Source organism: Onthophagus taurus, chromosome 2 (assembly GCF_036711975.1).
Source record: "Onthophagus taurus isolate NC chromosome 2, IU_Otau_3.0, whole genome shotgun sequence".
Lineage (NCBI taxonomy): Eukaryota > Metazoa > Arthropoda > Insecta > Coleoptera > Scarabaeidae > Onthophagus > Onthophagus taurus.
In genome coordinates, this window is record NC_091967.1 from 20,368,883 (window position 1) to 20,390,349 (window position 21,467).

General features: G+C 32.1%; 3 protein-coding genes and 1 long non-coding RNA gene across 5 annotated transcripts; 3 read left to right on the plus strand and 1 right to left on the minus strand.

Moving 5' to 3' along the window:
• Positions 1-295: 295 nt before the first annotated feature.
• On the plus strand, positions 296-2,195 carry LOC139429175 (putative leucine-rich repeat-containing protein DDB_G0290503). The gene is made up of 2 exons (XM_071194685.1): positions 296-1,002; positions 1,073-2,195. Exons 1-2 carry the CDS (start codon positions 296-298, stop codon positions 2,193-2,195), a joined length of 1,830 nt encoding a protein of 609 aa, XP_071050786.1.
• Positions 2,196-7,459: 5,264 nt separating this feature from the next.
• LOC139429051 (uncharacterized) lies at positions 7,460-8,541 on the plus strand. Of its 2 annotated transcripts, none has more exons than XR_011639755.1 (2): positions 7,460-7,670; positions 8,310-8,541. It is a non-coding gene; the product is annotated as an uncharacterized lncRNA (long non-coding RNA). The 2 variants fall into 2 exon arrangements; XR_011639756.1 differs by having other exon boundaries at positions 8,325-8,541.
• LOC111413844 (uncharacterized) lies at positions 7,913-16,102 on the minus strand. Its single transcript, XM_023044963.2, has 5 exons — positions 15,830-16,102; positions 15,543-15,770; positions 14,665-15,487; positions 14,545-14,607; positions 7,913-8,446 (listed from the first exon to the last, which is right to left on the minus strand). The coding sequence occupies exons 1-5, from the start codon at positions 16,049-16,051 to the stop codon at positions 7,935-7,937; spliced, it is 1,848 nt and encodes a 615-aa protein (XP_022900731.1). The 5' UTR covers positions 16,052-16,102; the 3' UTR covers positions 7,913-7,934.
• A 196-nt stretch (positions 16,103-16,298) lies between these two features.
• LOC111413837 (uncharacterized) lies at positions 16,299-17,051 on the plus strand. The gene is made up of 3 exons (XM_023044951.2): positions 16,299-16,404; positions 16,456-16,790; positions 16,854-17,051. The coding sequence occupies exons 1-3, from the start codon at positions 16,362-16,364 to the stop codon at positions 17,028-17,030; spliced, it is 555 nt and encodes a 184-aa protein (XP_022900719.2). The 5' UTR covers positions 16,299-16,361; the 3' UTR covers positions 17,031-17,051.
• Positions 17,052-21,467: the final 4,416 nt, after the last annotated feature.

The following is a 21,467-nucleotide window of genomic DNA, read 5'->3' on the forward strand; positions in this document are numbered from 1 at the left end:
GAGGTGGCGTTAATATAAATAAATAAAAGTCATGGAAAAAAAAAAAAAGAAATGATAGTAGTAAATAAACAAAAAAAGCGTTAACTCGAATTTTTGAATTAACGAATTTCTGTTTGAACCTGCTCCCGAAATATTCTATGATATATGTAAAAATTGTGTTTTGATAATAAAATACACGTTCATCACAATTCTGGCGCCCAACGTGGGGCAATTCAAAAGACAATTTAATAATACAATCGTTATCCTTAGAGTAAAAAAACTATATTAATTAAAACTAAAAAATAAATCAATAAAGATGTCCGAGAGAAAGACTAGGGGAAGAACTTTATCAAAAACTGAAGAAATAGAGAGGGAAGAAAGATCTTTGAGTAGAACCACAACGGGAACTCATGACATCGGAGACACAGGTGAAGAAACAACACCGAAACCTTCGACATCTAAAGATAAAAAAGAAGAAGAACAAACAAGTAAAGGTACGTCTATAAAGGAGATGATGATTAAATTTATGGAAGAAAATAGGAGAATAAATGAAGAGAATCAAAAAAGAATCGATGGAAAATTACAAAAATTAAATGAAGAAAATCGAAAAATAAATGAAGATAACAAAATAAGAGATGAAAATAATAAAGTAATAAATGAAGGAAATCTAAGAAAATTAAATGAAGAGAACAAAATCATAAATGAAGAAAATCTAAGAAGAATAAATGAAGAAATAACAACTAAAATAATAGATGAAAACAAAAGAATGAGAGACGAAAATAAGAAACTAAATGAAGAAAATAGAACATTAATAGTAGAAAACTTCGAAATAATTAAAAAAGAAAATGAAATAATTATAAAAAATAATCTTGAAAAATTGGAACAACAATTAAATAATCAAATAGAAGGTATAACTAAAGCACTAGATGGGAAGATAACGTATCAAATTAACGAAAAGATTGAAACAATTAGACAAGAAAACACAATTCAAATTATTACGACAATAGATCAACAAATAAATGAGTATTCCGATAAAATTAAAGAAAATAGAGATATTATAAATTTAAAAGAAGAAACACAAAAATTTAAATAGTTTACAAGAAGAACAAGATAAATTAAAGAAAGATATCATAATTAACCAAGATCTAAATAAACAAAATTTCGATAATTTAAAAACAAAAGAATGTGAAAATTACGACAATGTAATTAAAATAATCGAAGATATAAAGAAAACTAGAAGTAATATGATAAATTTAGATTCTACATCGACATTATCATATTTAAAACCGGAAATGTGGCCCAAATTTAGGGGTACCAAGGACAAGATACACCCGATGACATACTTAAATAACTTGATAAGACTAACCACCGATATTGACGATCCTAAATTAATTTTGAATTTGATTCAACTAACTTTAGAAGAGCAAGCTTTAGAATGGTACGAAATGGTAGCGAACAAATGCCATAACTTGGATGATTTTAAAAATGAATTTGTGAAACAGTTTTGGAATCGTAACCAACAACACCGACAAAAATTAAAACTATTAAATGGAAAGTATAACGAAAATTGGAAAGTAACCAGGGAAATTTATGCGTGTGATGTATACAACCGTAGCAAATACATACAGGGTCTGGAAGAAAAGGAAATAGCAGACATTTTAATCAAACATTTTGTCAATGCAAATAACGTAGCACTTGTTTATCAAAATATTTCCAGCATGAATGAATTAATGGAGATTTTAAGAAGATTAGATGATTTTACGGAAAACCAAAGAAAAGAAAGGTATTTAAATTATCAAAATATAAACTACGGGCATACAAAAGTAAACTATAACTACAACTACGATAAAAAACCAGAGCAAAGTCAAAGAAACTACAATTACAATAACAATAACTATACGAACTGTGATAATAATGATAAAACCTACGGTAGTAATAATAGATATGATAATAATTACTCTCGAAATAGAAATGGAAATGGACACGATAATTATGGATATAGAAATTCTCAATCAAGATTCCAAAATAATGACAGAGGACCACCACGTAGATTTAATTTTGTACCACAGAATCGAGGAAATCTCCCAGAACGAGAAAATGTATATATGAATCACCTGACTTATAAGGATTATTCCGAAGATAGAACGAACCAAAATGTGGATGATGTAAAAAAAAAAAACGCTGACTGTACCAACAGAAGAAGAATGGTACGTTGAATTGTAAAATTTCCGTCATCTACATTTGTAAATTTGCCAATTTTGAATATGGGGAAATTGTAATAATGTCACTTATGATAGTATTAAGAGGTGGCGTTAATATAAAAAAATAAAAGTCATGGAAAAAAAAAAAGAAATGATAGTAGTAAATAAACAAAAAAAGCGTATGTAAAAATTGTGTTTTGATAATAAAATACACGTTCATCACAATTCGATGAGCAAGTAGATATGATTTTAGTTTATGACCAATGTCAATTTAATGGTCGCAAAAGCGTTCGAGTCTATAGGGAAAAGTTTCCTAATCGTCGAGTGCCAAATCACCAAACGTTTGGAAATATCGTAAGACGTCTCAGGGAAACAATTAGCTTGAAACCGAAATACACAGACCGTGGATGTCAACGTACAAGGACTGTAGAAGAACTGTAGAGTTAGAAGAAAGGGTTCTTAAAAGAGTGGCAGAAGACCCTAAAATTAGTACGATACGCTTAGGAAATCAACTAGAAGTCTGTAAAGACGTTGTCCATATCACCTTCAAAAAGTGCAAGAGCTTTTACCTGTGGATCACGAAATGCGTTTGACTTTCTGCCAACTCATCCAAAACGAAAGAATCCACGACCCACATTTTAGTAGAAGGATCATGTTTATGCTGAAGAAAATTCGTATATGACCAAAGCAGTCCATCATCAGCATCAATTCAAAGTCAATGTTTGGGTTGTAATTATTGGCGATAACATCATTGGACCGGTAATAATACCAAATCGTTAAATGGCGAAGTTTATTTAAATTTATTAAGACCGGATTTATTAGAAAATTTACCTTTATTACTTCGTCGCGATATGTGGTTCATGCTCCGCCACATTTTACAATGGCTGTTCAGCAATATTTAAGCCAACAATATCCTGGTCGATGATATCATGGTCGAAAGGGAGCTGATGCCCCAACAAAATGGCCAGCAAGATCACTAGACCTTACACCGTGTGATTATTTTATCTGGGGGGCATTGAAGTCAAAAGTCTATGCCTCTACAATTGATAGTAAAGAGGAATTACGAAGAAAAATTTTCTTAGCATTTAATACATTAAATAATCGCGAAACAATGGACAGAGTGCAAATTTATGTATTTTGAGAAACGGTGGTCATTTTGACCAATTTTTGTGAATATATTTTGAGTTTGTACTTGTTGAGTTTATTGTTACCTTTTGTTTCTTAGAATTGATTAAAAGTTTTTCTTTCTAGTACTGAAACAACTAAATACGACTACGTTTTTTCCTAACTATCTCTATTCCTATGATATTGTATTCACGTTAAACATAAACTGCAATTAGTTGAAATCAGTGCCAACTACGGTGAGGTAACTTTTGTAAGTGCAATGACATAAACAAAGCACTTATGTAATCAAAATCTTAGAAGAGACAAAAACGGTTTAGAACTAAATGGGCTATTCAGAAATTATAATAATGTAATTGTCGTCTGGCCAGAAAAAAGAAATATGGAGTAATAACCGGTGAACACATGACTTTTCCATCATTCAATCGAACCTAGGAACTGACTTCTGAAAAATGGTTTCTACTGATTTACGCGTTTTCGAGTTATAAAAAATAAAAGAACTTTTTTGCTAACTTTGAAGTCCTCTAGCGGCGAAACGAAGCAACTTTGGATATAGATAACTTAAATCTTTTGTTATCGAAATTTAAAAAATAAAAATGGTTTTCGCACTTAAACACTGGATTTTTATTTTTACTGATCAGCTTTTACCGGTTTCGCCTATTTATTTCGGCATCTTCAGAAAGCTTTCTATACAAAATACAAAATAAAATTAATTACAGTTATTCCTTATCTAATCGGAAATAGTTGTTAAAAAAGAATAAAAACTTACGTTTGGATCGAACATTAAAACAAATTTTGACAATTATATGGAAAAATCCGATAGCAAAACAACGTTGTAACATCATTAAAATGTATATAAAATTAGTAGAACGTCGAAGTAGGTCGTACATCAAAAAATATGACATCAAGATAAAAGTGATATGTTGCCATACATGTACCACATTGTAATTTATATATCTCCTTACGAAGACTACATTTACTGGAGAAGAAATAAAACTGCTAGGAAAGGTGTATAACAAATACACCATCCATTCCACACCAAATTTCAGAAGACTAGGTATAGAACTTGAAGCAACAACATGTAATCATCCAGATGAAGAGGAAATACATAAAGAATTACAACAAATATTAATTAAAGAAAACACACGAATATGTAAGAAAAAAGAAAATCAAAATAAGATGAAAAAACAAAAAAGAGAAGAAATAATACTAAAAAATATCAAACTTAAGATTAAGAACAATAATCTAATAGTGACAAAGGCAGACAAGAACGCAGGTTTAATAATTATGGACAAGGACAAATATATCGATAAAACCAATGATTTTTTAAGAAATAACAACTTTAATACTATGATAAAAAATGCAACTATCACTTTTCACAACAAGGTGAAAAAAACTATTAAAGACACCAAAGTAACCTTAACAAAGCTCAACTTAACACGTTATTATTTAATCCCAATGAATCCCAAAACCCCACGTCTCTACGCATTGCCTAAACTACATAAAAAAGAATTTCCTATAAGACCCATTATAAGTTCGATTGACTCGAGTACACATAAAATTTCGAAAATGTTATTAAATATATTCACGGATATCACAGCTTTTAAGCCCAAACATATCATCACAAACAGAAGACAGTTAATTACTACACTGGAAAAATGTGTTCTGCCAGATAGATACCTGGACCATGGTGTCCTTCGATATCGTAAATCTGTACACTAATATCCCTACCAAACAGACTCTAGAAATAATCAAGGGAATTTTAAACGATAAATTAGCAGACCATGACGACAGCTCTAACCTATTAAAACTTTTTCAGTTATGAATAGAACAAAATTTCTGTTCATTTGAAAAGAAGATTTACACCTTTTCAGATGGATTACCCGTTGAGCCGTTGAGTGGACTGTTGGCGGATATATTTCTTGACAGGCTTGAAAATGAAGAGATCAATAACCCCAAAAACCCATTTTACAGAAACATAATATTATGGAAGAGATATGTGGACGACGTTTTTGCAATTATAGACATCTCTAATGTAAACGAAGTTGATGACATTCTACAACATATTAATAGCTTACATCAAAACATTAAATTCACGATGGAGATGGAAGAAGCGAATAAGATAAATTTTTTAGACCTTACAATAGTAAGACAAAACATTGACCTTCGATGTCTATAGAAAAAAGACGCAGACTGACATAATAGTACCATACGACTCATATCACGAACCTTCACATAAATTCTCTGCTTTTCATGCGCTGATAGACAGAGCCCTCACATCCAACCTTGATGAACACAAAATGATAATAGAACTTAACATAATAAAACAAATAGCACGAACAATCGATTCCCTAGGAATGAGATTGAGAAATTTATTGATAGAAAACTTAAAAGGCATTACCGCACCAAGATCACCACACTTTTACCAGATAAGAACCCCGAACCCAAATATTATAGATCCATACAATATCAAGGCACAATAAATAAGAAACTTAAAAAGCTCTTCAATAAACACAACATAAAAATCTCATGCAAGAATAACAACACAATAGGAAAATTATTAATAAATAATAAGGACAACATTAACAAACTAGATGATAACGGAATCTATAAATTACAATGTGGTACATATATGGCAACATACATAGGACAGACAGGACGGAAATTGGGATAAAGAATATACGAACATAAAACCAAACCAAATTCTAACTTTGGAAGATACCTGTCATTTAACATAGAACATGAATTCGATGACAAAGAAAACACCACACTTATACACAAAACTAATAAAGGACAGTTGATGGAGTTACTTGAACACTATGAATTAATAAATTCAAGAATAATTTTCCGACATATAATTGTTTGAACGAGCAGATAAACGTTGCCAGGAAGCCACTATATATGTATTTAAAAATTCCTTTTACACCTCCCAAACAAAACCAAAAACCGCCAGATGAACCAGGGTAACTACTTAGGTAGCAAGTAGTTCACTGCAACATCTGGCGCACCTTAGCTACCTCCCCATCCTTTTTTCCTACCTAATCCTGCCTTATTTCCCTTTATTTTTAAATTAATCTTTTAAATTATTGGTTTGGTTGGGGTGGCATCCAAAAGTTTGAGGTTGGCAACATGCACAGTTGGCTGTTACTAAATCTGGCGCGTTTTTGACATACATAACCTCAATATCACTTTTATCTTGATGTCATATTTTTTGATGTACGACCTACTTCGACGTTCTACTAATTTTATATGCATTTTAATGATGTTACAACGTTGTTTTGCTGTCGGATTTTTCCATATAATTTGTTTTAAGTATGCGATCCAGACGTAAGTTTTTATTTTTTTTAACAACTATTTCCGATTAGATAAGGAATAACTGTAATTAATTTTATTTTGTATTTTGTATAGAAAGCTTTCTGAAGATGTCGAAATAAATAGGCGAAACCGGTAAAATAAATTAGTAAAAATAAAAATCCATTGTTTAAGTGCGAAAACCATTCTTATTTTTTAACTTAAATCGGCCTATTTTGAGCCAAGGAATCTATGGTCTTCCGTTGTACACACATTTCGGAGACGTCCTGTATGTATGTTTAAAGTTCCATATTATATCGTTTTCGTCTTTATCAAAAGATGTCACCACAATAACCAAAACGTTCTCATCTTGTTAATTTTTAAATTAAATATAAATATTAATTAATTTATCATTAACCTCTTACGTTTTCAATTTTATTATCAATCTATAAACAAATTGATATTAAACCAATTCAATTCCTTGTTGTATTTGTGTTTAATTCGAATACGTTTAAGAACGTATCATAGGGGTTAAAAAAACCGTTGGTTAACGCTTGCGCATTTCACCATAATCGCTTCTTCCCGCCGTTTCGTTTCATCACTTTCTTGTAACCGTTAGAAGCATCCAGCACGTGGTAAGTAAAACGCACTCTTTAAAAACGTCTACAAACCATTCACCATCTTTCATTAGCCAAATAATCTTCGTGGACGAGTCAACTTCATGTGAAAGACATCCTAACCTAGAAAATCTAGAAATAGATATTTTTTGGTGGTGTAAGCTTGTGTTCAGTCTATTGTTGCCGGTTTTAAAAAGTGACTAGATCGAACACTCGCTTTCAACGCTAAGCCGGAAGTCATCGTTGGAAACAAGACGCAAAAACATGAAGTTTATAATTTGGAAAGGGTTTCTGATTTGAAGGAACTTCTGGTGTGATATGTTGCTTTTAATCTTATCACAGCCAGAAGTTACCTACGAAATGGAATACCCTGTTCAACGGAAACGATACTTCGCCCATACGTAATTTGAGTAAACAACGTTCGAAAGCCCAACCGTCGTTGTTAATTAAATTGAGAAAGGTAAGTTTTAGCCTGGTTCGTTCTATATAAAGGTGAACATTAGTCATCCGGTTTCTTGTTTCATGTTTTTAACAGCTTCTTCGAAGTGATTCATTTTTCGTTTTTTTTATCATATTCGTCATTTTAACGGTTCAAATGTGGGAAAGGAAAGTTTTTTTTATTGTTTAAATCTCTTTGTTTTATATTTAACGGTAATTTATTTGTATGTAATAGCTTTTACCATGTAAATTAAATAAAATGCGTTTAATGTTTCAATTGGAATTTTCATTGGTCAACCTCATCGTTATTATCAATATCACATTGTGTTTTTTTAGCTTTAATACCCCCAAAGCTTGTAACACCCAAATCTTTGCCATATTTTACATCTAAACTTTCCTCAAACCTTTTCCACAACATGGTTTTCATATATTTTTCATCTTTGAGTTGTTCTTCAATACGATCCATATCAATTTGGTGTAAAGGACAGTTACAAGGTTCACTAATTTCCCTATTTTGAATCCTTTTTAATAAATCCCTTATTTCATTGGAAGTTTCCACGATCCCTAAGTTTTTATAACCTATTTTTCTGAGTCCTTCAACCATCATTTTTATGCATTCTAACTCGGATTTATAAGGCATATGTTTTGTGAACTCATTCAGGTCATTTATTTCAAGACCTGGAGGAACAGCACGTTTTCCTGATTTGCAAGAACAATAAGAATTTGTTTTTTCTTGAAGAGAATCTGTGCAAGGACATGGCAGTGTTGTTGGACCTTCAGGATCCTTTTTAACCAATTCTATATCAAAAAGAAATTTATATAAATAGAATAATTACAAATATAAATGTTTAAGTAAAATTTTTTATAGTAAAAATATAATTGTTTAGTACCAAGGCAGATTATCAGTCTTAATTAACCTACCCAGTAATATCTGAATTTTATTTATTTATGGGTGGTCACATTGAAATGTCATTATTATATAATTATTATTATTAAATTATGGTGTTATGAAATTTGGACGTTGAGAACCTCCAAAAATTATTATGGTTTTTCCTTTTTTCTCTAGACCAGTGTTCTTCAACCTGTGTTCCGCGGAACCCTACTTAGGGTTCCACGAGTCAATGCTACAGTTCTTGACAAAGTTTCTTGTTCGACCAGTTTTTCGCCAACATTAATCCCAACGGATAACAGTGGAGAAGAAAATAAACCACGATTAACAAGCCGAAAAAAACGAAATTATGATGAAGACTATATGAAGATTGGATTTACTTGGATTGGCGATAAAAATGAGCCCAATGGGTTTTGTGTAATATATGAACAACTAGAGAACAACAGCAGTTTAAATCCTGCAAAGTTAAAGCGTCATTTGGAAACTAAATATTCGACTTTGAAAGGTCTGAAAAGGAATACCTTTGAAAGGTATGTTCGTGATGATAATAAAAATGTACTAAAAGCATCATATTTAATTAATTGGCGCGTAGCTAAACAAGGCGAAGCTTATATGATAGCAGAAAAATTGATTAAACCTTGTGCAAAAGATTTAACCACATCCATGATTGGAGAAAAATTTGCAAGCAAAATTGACCTTGTCCCATTATCTGATACGACGATTTCACGACGAATTAAAGATATGTCAGATTTCTGCGAAGCGGAACTAGGGAATGGTTTGAAATACGCTAAAGATTACTTATCTACGGTATCTACGGATGTGGCTGTACTAGCAATTTTGTTAATTTTCGTTACATACATACACGAATCCTCTTTTAAGAAACATATGCGTTTATGTAAAGCTTTGCCAGTTCAAACAACATGTGAAGAAATATTTAATTTACTTATACTGTGAAAATATTCAATTTCTTGGAATTTATGCCATCATATAATAGCACGTAGGGCGTAATAGCACGTATAAAGAAACTAGTTCTGGACATCAAGGCTGTCTTCATCGCCTCTTAAACGGATACCAACTGCTCTGAAAAGTTCTTAATGAAGCCGATAAATTGGTTAATCTCATCAAATCTAGATCCCTAAATCCCAGGGTATTTACCATATTGTGTGATGACCTGGATGCTTACATAAACATCTCCTTCTTCATACTGATGTAAGATGGCTATCCAAGGGAAAGGTTCTAACCCGATTCTAGGAATTGCTTGATGAAATTCGTATCTTTTTAACTATGAATTTGCAAGAAAACTTAATGACACTAGTTGGTTTCAAAATTTAGCCAACCTTGCAGACATATTTTAGTACCTGAACCACGAAATAGTACAGAATGTTTTGCTAATTTAAACGATTTCTTAGCAACCAATAATATCGTATTCGACCAGAATATTTTCCCCCTACTTGCAATAATTTAAGTTGGGTTGAAAATCCTTTTAATGATTGCAGTGGTGTGGATACCTTCCCAATTAAGGAAAGAGAACAACTTATAGATATACGTACCGACACCACATTAAAATCTACATTTGCATATGATGGCATTGGTCCATTTTGGATAAAATTATTGGATGAATATCCGGAAATTTCCAAACGCGCTCTAAAAGAATCGTAACAACCTATCTCTTTGAGAAATCCTTTTCCACATACGTCGCTACAAAAACGAAGTGCAGAAATCGACTTGGTGCTGAAAATGATATGCGTCTCCAATCAACATCGATTCATCAAGATATTGATAAATTGTGCAGTAATAAATATGCACAATAAAGTCTTTATCTATTATATGTCATAAGACGTATTTATATTTTATAAGGAATATTTATCTTTTTGTCTGAATAAACACAAGTTACTCTTGTATAGAGTTTTTACAATGAAGGAAGAGATGCGTCTTGTTCACAACATGTAATATGTAATTATAATACAACACATCAATCCCTAAAATCAAATCTGGGTGTTACAGTACGAAGGGTTGAAGAGTTGACAAAGGTTGAAGAACACTGCTCTAGATCATTCATTAAACAGCATATTTATGTGCTTCTATAAGTACTATAAATATTGCGATGAAATACTGTTTGTTATGTCATATTCTGCTAATATGTGAAAGATGATATAAATATGCGAAGAATCTTAAAAAAACAGTTTCAAGCTATTATCAGTTTGAAGTTATCAAGTTTGTTTCTACTTTAACATTAAACAAGGTTTGTACAAAATGATGTCAAATATTTGGGTATCCACCTGGATCACCATCTGACTTGGAAAAAACATATATGGACCAAGTAGCTTCAACTAGGAATGTTATATAGAAAAATCTACTGGTTTATAAACAGGAACTCAAATTGCTCAGCGAATTTTCAATTACCCAATAAAGCTGGAAGTCTATCCAAATCGATTTGCAAAAAAAAAACCTTTTACACCGGAAAAACCATTAAAAGACTGAAGCGAAAAGATTTATAAGACAATCATAAAAATATACTTTTATCTATTAAGGTTCGTTCCCCATCATATAATAACGTCCTGATTTTGAAAGATGGCAATGATGTTGCTTCTCAAGATGGAAATAAACATACAAGGGCTGAAGTAAGTGAGTTTTAATCTGAAACCGATTGGTCCTCAAGGAAGTGTGCTCATCTGTCCACACGGTAATGCGCTTCTTATTATTTTTGTAAACAGTGGTTGAAAGAGAATGTAAGGCTCCAAGTATTTCAGAAACATTGGGAACAAATCTGTGATAAAAATTGATCATTCCAAGAAATCTGGACTTTTTAGATTTTGAGGTTGAGGAAAATTTATATATTGCGTTAATTTTTGATTGAATTGGACGAGACTCTTTGGAAGATATATGAAGGGTTAAAAAATCTATTTAACTTAACAAACAAATTATTACGCTACACAGGCTATCGGAGGACACGGAGCTTTAGGAAGTTATTTGAAAAAAATAACGATAATAGAGTCGAGTGAGTGTTGGTATGGACGTGGAATTGACGATACGCCAGAACACACAATCTTTTATTATAAAAAATTTCCTGCTTTGTGTGAGAATACCGAGCAAAGGATAGGGAAGTCAATTAACATTGATACTATTGCGGAGACCCTTCTGGAGACGGAGGAGATGGGAAAGGCGATTGTGGAGCTGCTAAGTGTAATGATGAGGACGCAGGAAGAAGATGAGAGGACACCAATGGGTTGACAGAATAGAGAAAAACAATTGTCAACTGTTTCGCAGGCAGCCTGAAGTAATGCTAAGCGATCCCAGGCAGCCTAAAGTCTAGAAGTGACAGAATGAGCTGGAGTTTTTAGTGCGGTAGGCCTGGCCAACAACATCTAGGCCAGGAGAGTCCAATACTCCCGGTCGGATCTTTTCCAGGCGCCATATCCGATCGGGGCTCAGTGATAAAGATTTTCTCCTCCTCCAAAAATTTTCTCCCTTGGGTTGGGTTTCGTTATGTAATATACTAGTAAACGTACTTAAGGTTTAATTGGGCGTCATTAGTAATTGTATACATCAACTACATTTCATATTTTATATATACATCAACTAAATAAATTAGTTAATGTATGCAGTGACTAGAATGTATACATTTACGGAATGAATGCTTTAACTGTAACATATACATTTCAATCAAGTTGTATAATGCTTTTACCACATACCACATATTGAGGTTAAGGATGAAATGTTTGAGCTGCATTTTTAACCCAAATGTCATTCTAGTGAATTCATAGGGACCGAATGGGGTAATGATAGCAGCTTTGACCATGAAGATTCAAAGTGAAGTCTTGTAAACGAGGTAATGGGTATTTGTTGGGTACCGTTACTAAATTTAACTGTGGATAGTCGCCACAAGGACGCTAGTCTTGACAATCTTTTTTAGGTACCATGTGTAATAATAAAGAAGAAGAAGATGAGCTACAAATACCGAGTGCTACCATATCATCGAATTGGTGAGTGCGTCAGACAGATGCTACAGAGCATTTTTGTGCCAACAAGACGAAGTAATCGTTTATACAACTCGTACAACGATGAAGATTTACAAACACTATTTTCAAGACCGTGTGATTTTCCAATTTAGCAATTTGAACTCACCGGCCAGATCGCCAGATTTGACGGCGAAAGGTTTCTTTCTATAAAAATTTTTGAAAACTAAGTTGAAAAAATTGCCAATTCAGAGGCAGATGTTTTGGGAGCAACAATTCAGACTGTAGTAAAACGAGCACAAAATGTGCATCAACTCAGGAAAAGGTCAAATAATTTTTTCAAATTAATGTAATCAATTTCACTCCTTCAAATAAACTTTCCATGAAAAAAGAGAAGTATTTTTTTTTCATTATATCGAAATGGCAGCCAATTCACATTATGACAAAACTATTCAACCAACGAATACCTTAAATCTGTCTCTACAAGGCAATATCATCTACATTTTCAAAATTTTAAGAAAGCCGAGTCATGCCGAGAGGGTTTGGTACCTCGAGCTGTAATCTAATCCATGACATAGTGGTTAAAGATGAGATCATCTATCTGGGCACAAAAATAACATAGATGCGGCTCAGAGCAAGAAATAAGGAGAAGAATCAGAACGGTGGAAACATCACCGTATCCTCAAAGAAACTAAAATTAGACTTCTGAAATCTTTACTGTTTCCTATTGCAACATATGGCTCAAAATCCTGGATGCTACATGGTGAAAGAGTGTTAAAGCTTTTAAAATGTTATGTTACTACTGCATCCATTCTAGAAGAACTAAAAATAATAAGATAACAAGAGATTACTACCAAAGATCCAGCGGTATGGCAAAACCCACGATACAAGTTAAGGTTGATGGCAAAAGATGAAGAGGCAACTCACTGGAGAGATATTTAGACTAAGTAAAGGATTTGGTATAGATATCGGTTTGCCAAGTGATGCCTACTATAGAAAACAGAGAGGCAAGGCAAAGGGTCACCACACAACCTCCATGAATGAGTCACGACGTCTGAAATCGGACAACGACTGAAGAGAGAGAGGGAGAGAGAGATATGATTTGTAAAATAAAATATACAGGTGTTCAAAAAGTTCCCGTACTTTTTTTAGACGTTGTTTGTTCCGATGATTTCATGTAATTTTGACCCTATATACTGTTTTCATTTTTTTTAATTTTGTACCACTTCTGTTAGCTGCACAAATCGGGAATGTAAAGTGCCGAAGTGGGTCTAGGATGCCCTCAAACGTTACAAGGAGTCTGAAACTGCTGAACGTCCTCAGACAGGTTGTTCAATCACCGTTACGACTCCGAAGAATGTGCAGAAGGTCCATTGTTGCGGTCAACGCAACCAAGAGCGTTCGATCAGGAAAATCGAAGGGAACTTATCGTTAGTACCGGTAAAACTTGGAACATCAGAAGAAAATTAAAGCTTCGAAGCTACAAGGTCGGTCGTCAACACTTCCTCAACGATAAAATGAAGCTGAAGAGAATGTAAAATCTCCGAATGATTAGCCTCATCGCTGGTGCTCGTTTATCAAAACTTTCTCTTCACTGATGAGAATATTTTCACGATCGACTTGCTCTGCAACCAATACCATTGGTTTTCATTGATCGCAACGTCATGATCAACACCGTCAGCCATCAACAGCAAGTTTTATGAGACGTTTTCATTTTTTAACAAGACTGAGCGCCGTCACATTCGACTAAATGCAGTTTCCAGACTATTAGGGTAGCGACGTTTGATTCACCCTCAACCCAATGGATTACTCAATTTGGTCCATCTTGGAGCAAAAAAATCTCAGGAACATGATATGTCACCGTAGAAGCACTCAAAACGGTTCTGAAACGCGCCTGGGACGAGATTACGGTAGAAATGTAGAAATTTTGACGAGAACTTTTTGAACACCAGTAATTATGTTACTAAAAAAATGGACAAAATTTAGAATGAATCTGAATTCACTTCAAATGATTTTTTAACATAACCAAAATATTAAATTTTAAATCTTACTACTATAGTTTTCCTTTAAAGCTTGTTGCAGGAGAGTTTTACGACTTTGAGCAGTTCCTTTTCCTAGGAATAAATATTAAAGTTAATAAATCATTTGAAAAAGGATTAAGAATAACTTACTATATTCCATAGGATCAACTCCTATTAAACTAAAAATACGTTGAGGAAAATTGTAGCTGTCTCTAACTCTCCTCGTTTTCTCAACATCCTTTTCCTTATCTTGTTGATCTGCTCCATCATCTATCGTTACCTTCGGTAAAATCTCAATATTTTCTTCAACTTTGATTTGTGATGAAGCAACTTTTGAGACTTTCGCAGATGGTTTCTTCCAACTTTCCATAATATCTTTACTTTTCCATGAACTCTCAATATTTTTTTGTTCATCCTCCTTTAATTTTATAAGATTTTTGGCCGTTTCATTAAGACTTTTTAATAGCTGCTCATTTATATCGTCTCTTATACATTTGTAATCAACCAAATTATCGGCGCATTCACAAGGCTGATCGTTACTTTCATTTATATAATTTAAAATTGTATCAGAATTAGATAGTTCATCAACTGTTGGTTCACTTTTTTCATCTAAGTTTGTTGTAGACTCATTTGTTGTTGTAAAATTAGCCCCAACAATAGTTTCTTCCGTGTTAGCTGGTGTGGGTGAGATGTTGAAGGTATTGCTGTCAATGCTTTTTTCTTCGATTTCGGGTTCAGGTAAAGTTTTAATAGGTATGGGGATTTCTATTAAAACAGGTTTTGGTTTAGATTTTTTGTGTTTTAATAACGATTGGTCTGATTCGGTTGAAACTTTTTCTAAGGGTTTTCCCAACATGTTTAGACATGGTGGATCAAATTCATCTAATTCAGATAAATGGTCACTGTCGGAAGATTCAACATCAATGAATTTCGGATATTGGCAATATTTACAAGAAATTGTACCAGCATTCATCTTATTAAAAAAAGAACTTTATTAAATTAATCGTTTTATGAATTATGTTTCTTACAGCCGCTTTATCGAGGTGTTTCTCTTTTAAGAGATGTAAAGCTCGCACCCATGACGATTCTTCACTTTCCTCTTGTTCCGTTTGGCATTCTTTATCTCGTTTATTTCTCTGTGCGTCCATAATGGTACAATTAACCGGTTGAATTTCTGGATGGCTTTCAATTAAGTTCCAAAATTCAAGGCATTTTTCATTACGTTGATTAAAACCTCTATTTTCAAAGGTAAATATCTAAAATTTGTTGATGAATACTTGAAATTGTTTCTTAGTAATATTTTTATCTACATTACCTTTAAAACAGACTCACATGACTTAATACTATCAACTTTCTCTGTAATCGAAGTTGTTATCTCAGAACTTGTATAAGATGAATCCGTTTCTGTATTTTGATCAGCTTCAATATGAGGCAGAAATGAATCGGAAAAGCTTTTTGCATTATTCGTGTTCTCCTTTTGCCGGAGATAATTTATACTTTCCACATTTTCTACTATCAATTTACTCGTAGAATTCATCGTAGAATCACGTAGAATTAATGGAGTAATTATTTGCGTAAAATTGAAACTTCAAAATATTTTTTGACAGTTATAGCGCCATCTATGAATAATTTTCTAAACTATCAAAAAATTTTGTACTAATAATTTAAATAAATTATTTATATAACATTATTTTTAAATTAATAGAGGTATATCATTAAAGCTATACTTAATTTGAATAATTTTAATCTATAATAGCATATTAAAAGCGCCATCTAAAATAAATTAATGCAATGACAGCTAACATAACCTTTAAAAAATATGACATAACCTTAAAAACTCGAACGAAATGGCAAGTTTATTAAAAATATTACGTTTAAGTACTTTCAAAGGTAACAATTTCAACGGTATTTAACCTGTTTATTAACTAATTTTTCTTTTAGGTCAAATTTTACCAATTTTTCGTAATTTAACAACCCAACCTAACATTCACATCAAAACACCTCCCTTAACACTAACAAGCCTTATAAATCCATGGATTATACAAAAAGAAGAAAAAATCAGACTTCCCGTGTTAAATAATAACCAAATAAACCTCCCAAGTGGAATGTTTTATATTCCAAAGATTGATAAAAATGTTCAAGATGAAATCGATGAACCAAGTAAAAATTTTAATGATGAGATACAAGCAGCTAGATTGATTATAATTCGAAGAAAGAAGATGAGAAAACATAAGTTGCAAAAATTAAGGAAGAAAATGAGATTTGAGTGGGCTAAAGTAAATAATAAAATTGATTAAGTTTCGTTTTTGATGTTTATATTTGTATTTGGGATGTTTTAGGTGAGACAAAAACGCGAATTGAAAAAGGAAAAGGAATTTCAAGCTGTGCTTATACAAAAATGTAAAGAGGCGGATGCTTTCTCTGCTGAAAGTTATGTTCAATCACGTATTGATAAATTAAATGAATTAATTGCTTTTGATGCAAAAAAAATGTTATCAAATAGAGATAGAAAATAAATAAACACCTAATAAATAGTATTTAAGGAGTGTTTTTCTTTACAAAATTTTGAACATAAATATTATTTGACAAAAAGGTTTTAATTTTTAACTCTTGTAAATAAACAAATTAATGTTGGATCTTAATATAAGTATTTTGTGTACTGAAGCAGGAATGTAGTACCATTTATATAGCTCTACATAAAGTTCTGCTGTTTTATATGTTTGAATTTTTTGGAGAATTATGGAAAACCTTTTAATTAAATCCTCCTCTACTCCTGTAATATCTACTGTTCAAGCAGGATTAGAAAAGAATCTTCTAGCAGTGTTACCATAGTTGGAGTTTCCAGTACCTTGTTAAGGCTTATCAACAATTATACCTACTTCATCTCTAAATCGCTCTTGTACTTGTTTTTTCTTAGTCTGTTTTTCAATCTTGTGTAAAGGATCAATGGCAGACCTTTTTTTAAATAAAAGATTGTACGGGATTTAAAGAACCAACTCCATAAATCTGATCCAAGGGTGTAAAGATGAGATACGAAATTTATATGTATCTACCCAAAATGGTCTTGCTCTTACCTTCTCCAGATTATTAATTTCCGTTCTGCTCATAGTCCTTGCAAAAATACAACATGACGTAATTGTCCTCTTTTACATTCACAACGAAATCTTTTGCTAATTACACTCCAATTAAAAAAACATATATATTTCTTTGAATAGGACAAAAACGGGCATGAGACTTTATTATCTTTTTTTTCTATATTATGCATAGCACAATTGTATAACACCTAGTAAATACATACTAATTAGTTACTTATTTTTAACACCAAATTAAACTTGATAATGTTTTGCAGCTTTTCCCAATGGTCCAGTCTGCTTTACCCATAATTGATAAATATTGTCATATTTTTACCGTTTTAAGACCGAAACACAAAAACGCTCACACTCCGATACGCGGAATATGGGTATTATTGTTTTTGTTATAATTCCGCACTATTGCTCTCGTTTGAATCGACTAGGTCACTAAATTGAATGGCTTCATCCTCTGAGGACGACGCAGGACATCCTCGTCGTCGAGAAGCTGGATGGCCTCGATGGTAAATTCCCTAGCCATCTTTATAGACTGGGTATTGTAGACTTTCCTGGATGTTCATGTGGTAATGAGGTAGGTGACATCAACCACCTGTTATTTAACTGCAATAGATACCATAGCCAAACAGAGAGTTTTTTGCAAAATCTTCTGGATAGTGGCGTGCGACTACCGACATGCAACATATATATTATCGGGCTATTCCTCGCAAGCACTGGAATTATATTCTAATCCTGTTCCTCTTTGACTAATACAATCCATTGAACATTAGATTACATTGAGTTGAGAAATTGTTGAATTTATTCGATGGCAAATGGGCACAGGGCTGGAATAGCTTAATAATAAGGGAAAAAAAAGTTTTTGCACTTCGAACCAGTTTCTGAAGAAGGTTGCAACATGGCATCCGAAACGTCAAACCTTTTCTTAAAAGACTAGTGTTACTAGTTGTTCTAGTGTTAGTTCTATACTATCTAATTTTAGTTCACTTAACACCGACCGTGACAGCTTTCGTACTTATATTCTTCTGAAAGAATTGCTAAAAAGTGAATAATATGGCAAATGACGCTGTGGAAATCTTTCTTGATATTCTTGTCGAGCATTTCCATTGCAAAAACCATACACGAAAATTATATCAGCATACTCTTCAGTGCTATAAGCGTACATTTTGAGTTTCTTCTTGTATGTAATAATTAAACCTTACAGCAAACTGACATATTACAATGACAACTTTGTTTTTGTTGAATGTTTGATTTTACTGACTATTAATAAATTCGCTGCAGAAAACTTTAAAGTGTTATAATTTCGTAAATAATTGAAATAAGACATATGTTCATTAACATTTTTTTATGTCAAAATTTGATGGTGAGGTAATAAATCACCTTGTATAACATATTCAAAATTTTGTCATAGTTGTGCTCAAAACTTTTACTACAAATATCTCAAAGATTGTCCAATGAGCAACAAATCTTTTTGTTTCATATATTAATTTTCGTTTACAGTTCTTTCGCTTTATCGTTTTGTTACGATTATCTCGATTATACTGTTAACAAATTAAAATTCAGCTTTATATATAAATAGTAAAAACATTATGATGATTTCAATAATCTAAGAATTGGTTTTATTAATATTTTATTAAACTATTGATTGACCAAGTTATTTAAAAACGGCTGTAATACAGCTAAAATCAAAGAAATCGTAAATGTTGCAAATATAAATAAAATGTTATTAGAAATGTTATAATCAATACAATTTATTTTATATTTAGGACGATAGAAACGAGCACTTTGAAAAATATTTTTTCTATGATGGTTAATTTTTTGTAAATCGTCCATTTTCGATTTTTCCTGAGAAACTTTATAAAAATGTAATAAAAGTCTGTTCCCCAATGAAATTGTTTTCGTCGCATTATAAACATATAACAACAGAATGCTCTAAAAAAATAGTTTGTTAGCTTTTATAAATATATCAATATCCCTATTACTCACAACTCTTAGAATAAGTGTTAAGCTGTATTTTATTTTATTTTCGCTAGTAGTAGTGAACAAAATTAAGGAGAAAATAAAATAGACCGAAATCGAACAATCACACACAAAAACCATCAGCATTTGCCCTCCAAATATAGTGTTGAATTTTACGACAATTTCATACATAACTGTATATAATGCAACAAAATCTTTGATTTCTAATAATTCTTCTTTTGAAATACTCTCCAATTCTTTGAATCTCCAATAAATACTTTCCGTAGCGTAAATGATCGTCGATCCTATTAAAAATTGTTGTATACCTGGGTAATTATCCCACGTCGGATAATAGCTTATTACAGATTCTAATATAAATATCAACCAAATGAATAAAAATAAACTTGATATCGTAATAAAGTTATTCTTTGAACCAATTACGGCTTCCATTTTAGTTAAACCATTTAAAAAATCAACCCAAATTTTCGTTTTACTTACATTAAACTGGTAAATGAAGTAAATGTTTGCCGATAATGTTTGAGCCAATGTAATAATAATTATATATTCGTAAGAACTATTATACACTATTTTTAGTTGTGTTAGATATTTCCACATAGTAATCAGTAAACATAAGATATTAACGATTGATACACCTTTAAAGAAATTTTTGTATATCACATCTTGTTTTTTTAATGAATACACTGGCAAAATACCACAGGCATTAAATACCAATTGAAAATACATAAACATTGATGTTGTTATACCCATTTTTATACATATATTATTATTAGCTTCAAAGTTATAATGAAAATGTTGTTTAGTATGAATAAGTTGTGATGTTAAAGTATGATTTAGGTCAGTTATAATGAATAATAAAATTTTTGTTTATTTGAAATTTAGATGTGTAAAGTGATAAAATATATGTAGCGGGTGTTCCTGAAATAATAGATTAATTTTAAAATAATTTTAACCAACTAAAGTTCACTATCTCGAGAAAAATATACAAACCGCGATAATAATTTTGCTGCAGCAAAGCCTAAAGGCTTATATTATTGATAAAATAAAAAAATTTAAAGATTTTGTCATAATTCTAGGCTAACATTAATTAGGTAGTAGAAATGGTGCTTGTAGTCAGATACATATGTTTCACTTAATTAAATTATGGCTGATGTTCAAATTAAAATTGATGAAACTTATTTAGGCTACTCGCGCCACCGAAAGCGCAATAAGAGAACTAATAATTGTAATTATAATTATCGAATTTATGTTTCGGATTTTAATTTGCAAGCTGTCGGAGGGCAGGTTTTCTTCGAATTTATTTATTTTGTGTTCATATAATAATAAATTCCAATTTTGATGCAAACAAAAGATTTTGATTTAGTCTCTGCTCTTGATCTACGTGGGGTTCCGTGGGGTTGAGCTCGTTTACATTGATTTCTTTGATGTAAAGAGGTGTATAGGTATCAAGAGTTTGAGCACCAGCAAGAGACGTGTGGGGCCGAAGTGATGTGCAGGAAGTGTGATAAAAAGGGCCATAAATACCAGTGTTGTTAAATACCCGGGTATTTATTTTTAAGGGTAAATTTCCTGGACATATACCCGGGGGTATTTACCATAGATGGGTATTTACAGGTACTTATAAAATTTTATTTAAACTGAGTTGATGGCAGTTTTGCCAGCACTTCAAGAATGCAGAGTCGATTATCGATATATCAAACTTATTTATAATATCTACAAGAATGCTACAATGACTGTAAAATTGCATGAAAGTTCTGAGGAGAGTAAAAGTAGTAAAGTACTGATTGTGAGTAAAACAAGGCGATACACTTGTGATGAACCCAACTTGTTCATCACAGTCCTGGAGAGTGCATTTAAACAACTGGAGGTGTGTGCAAGAGTCGGGCTAAATAT

Bases quoted from the DNA above. Each gene is read 5' to 3' on its own strand.
- LOC111413837 (XM_023044951.2), top strand. From the start codon at position 16,362: ATGGCAAGTTTATTAAAAATATTACGTTTAAGTACTTTCAAAG. The intron at 16,405-16,455 runs GTAACAATTTCA...TTTTTCTTTTAG, and splicing joins ACGTTTAAGTACTTTCAAAG to GTCAAATTTTACCAATTTTT. The intron at 16,791-16,853 runs GTAAATAATAAA...GGGATGTTTTAG, and splicing joins TGAGATTTGAGTGGGCTAAA to GTGAGACAAAAACGCGAATT.
- LOC111413844 (XM_023044963.2), bottom strand. From the start codon at position 16,051: ATGAATTCTACGAGTAAATTGATAGTAGAAAATGTGGAAAGTATAAAT. The intron at 14,608-14,664 runs GTAAGTTATTCT...ATTTATTCCTAG, and splicing joins AGTTGATCCTATGGAATATA to GAAAAGGAACTGCTCAAAGT. The intron at 8,447-14,544 runs GTAAGATTTAAA...TTTTTGATATAG, and splicing joins TTTAAAGGAAAACTATAGTA to AATTGGTTAAAAAGGATCCT.
- LOC139429175 (XM_071194685.1), top strand. From the start codon at position 296: ATGTCCGAGAGAAAGACTAGGGGAAGAACTTTATCAAAAACTGAAGAA. The intron at 1,003-1,072 runs GTATTCCGATAA...AAATTTAAATAG, and splicing joins ATAGATCAACAAATAAATGA to TTTACAAGAAGAACAAGATA.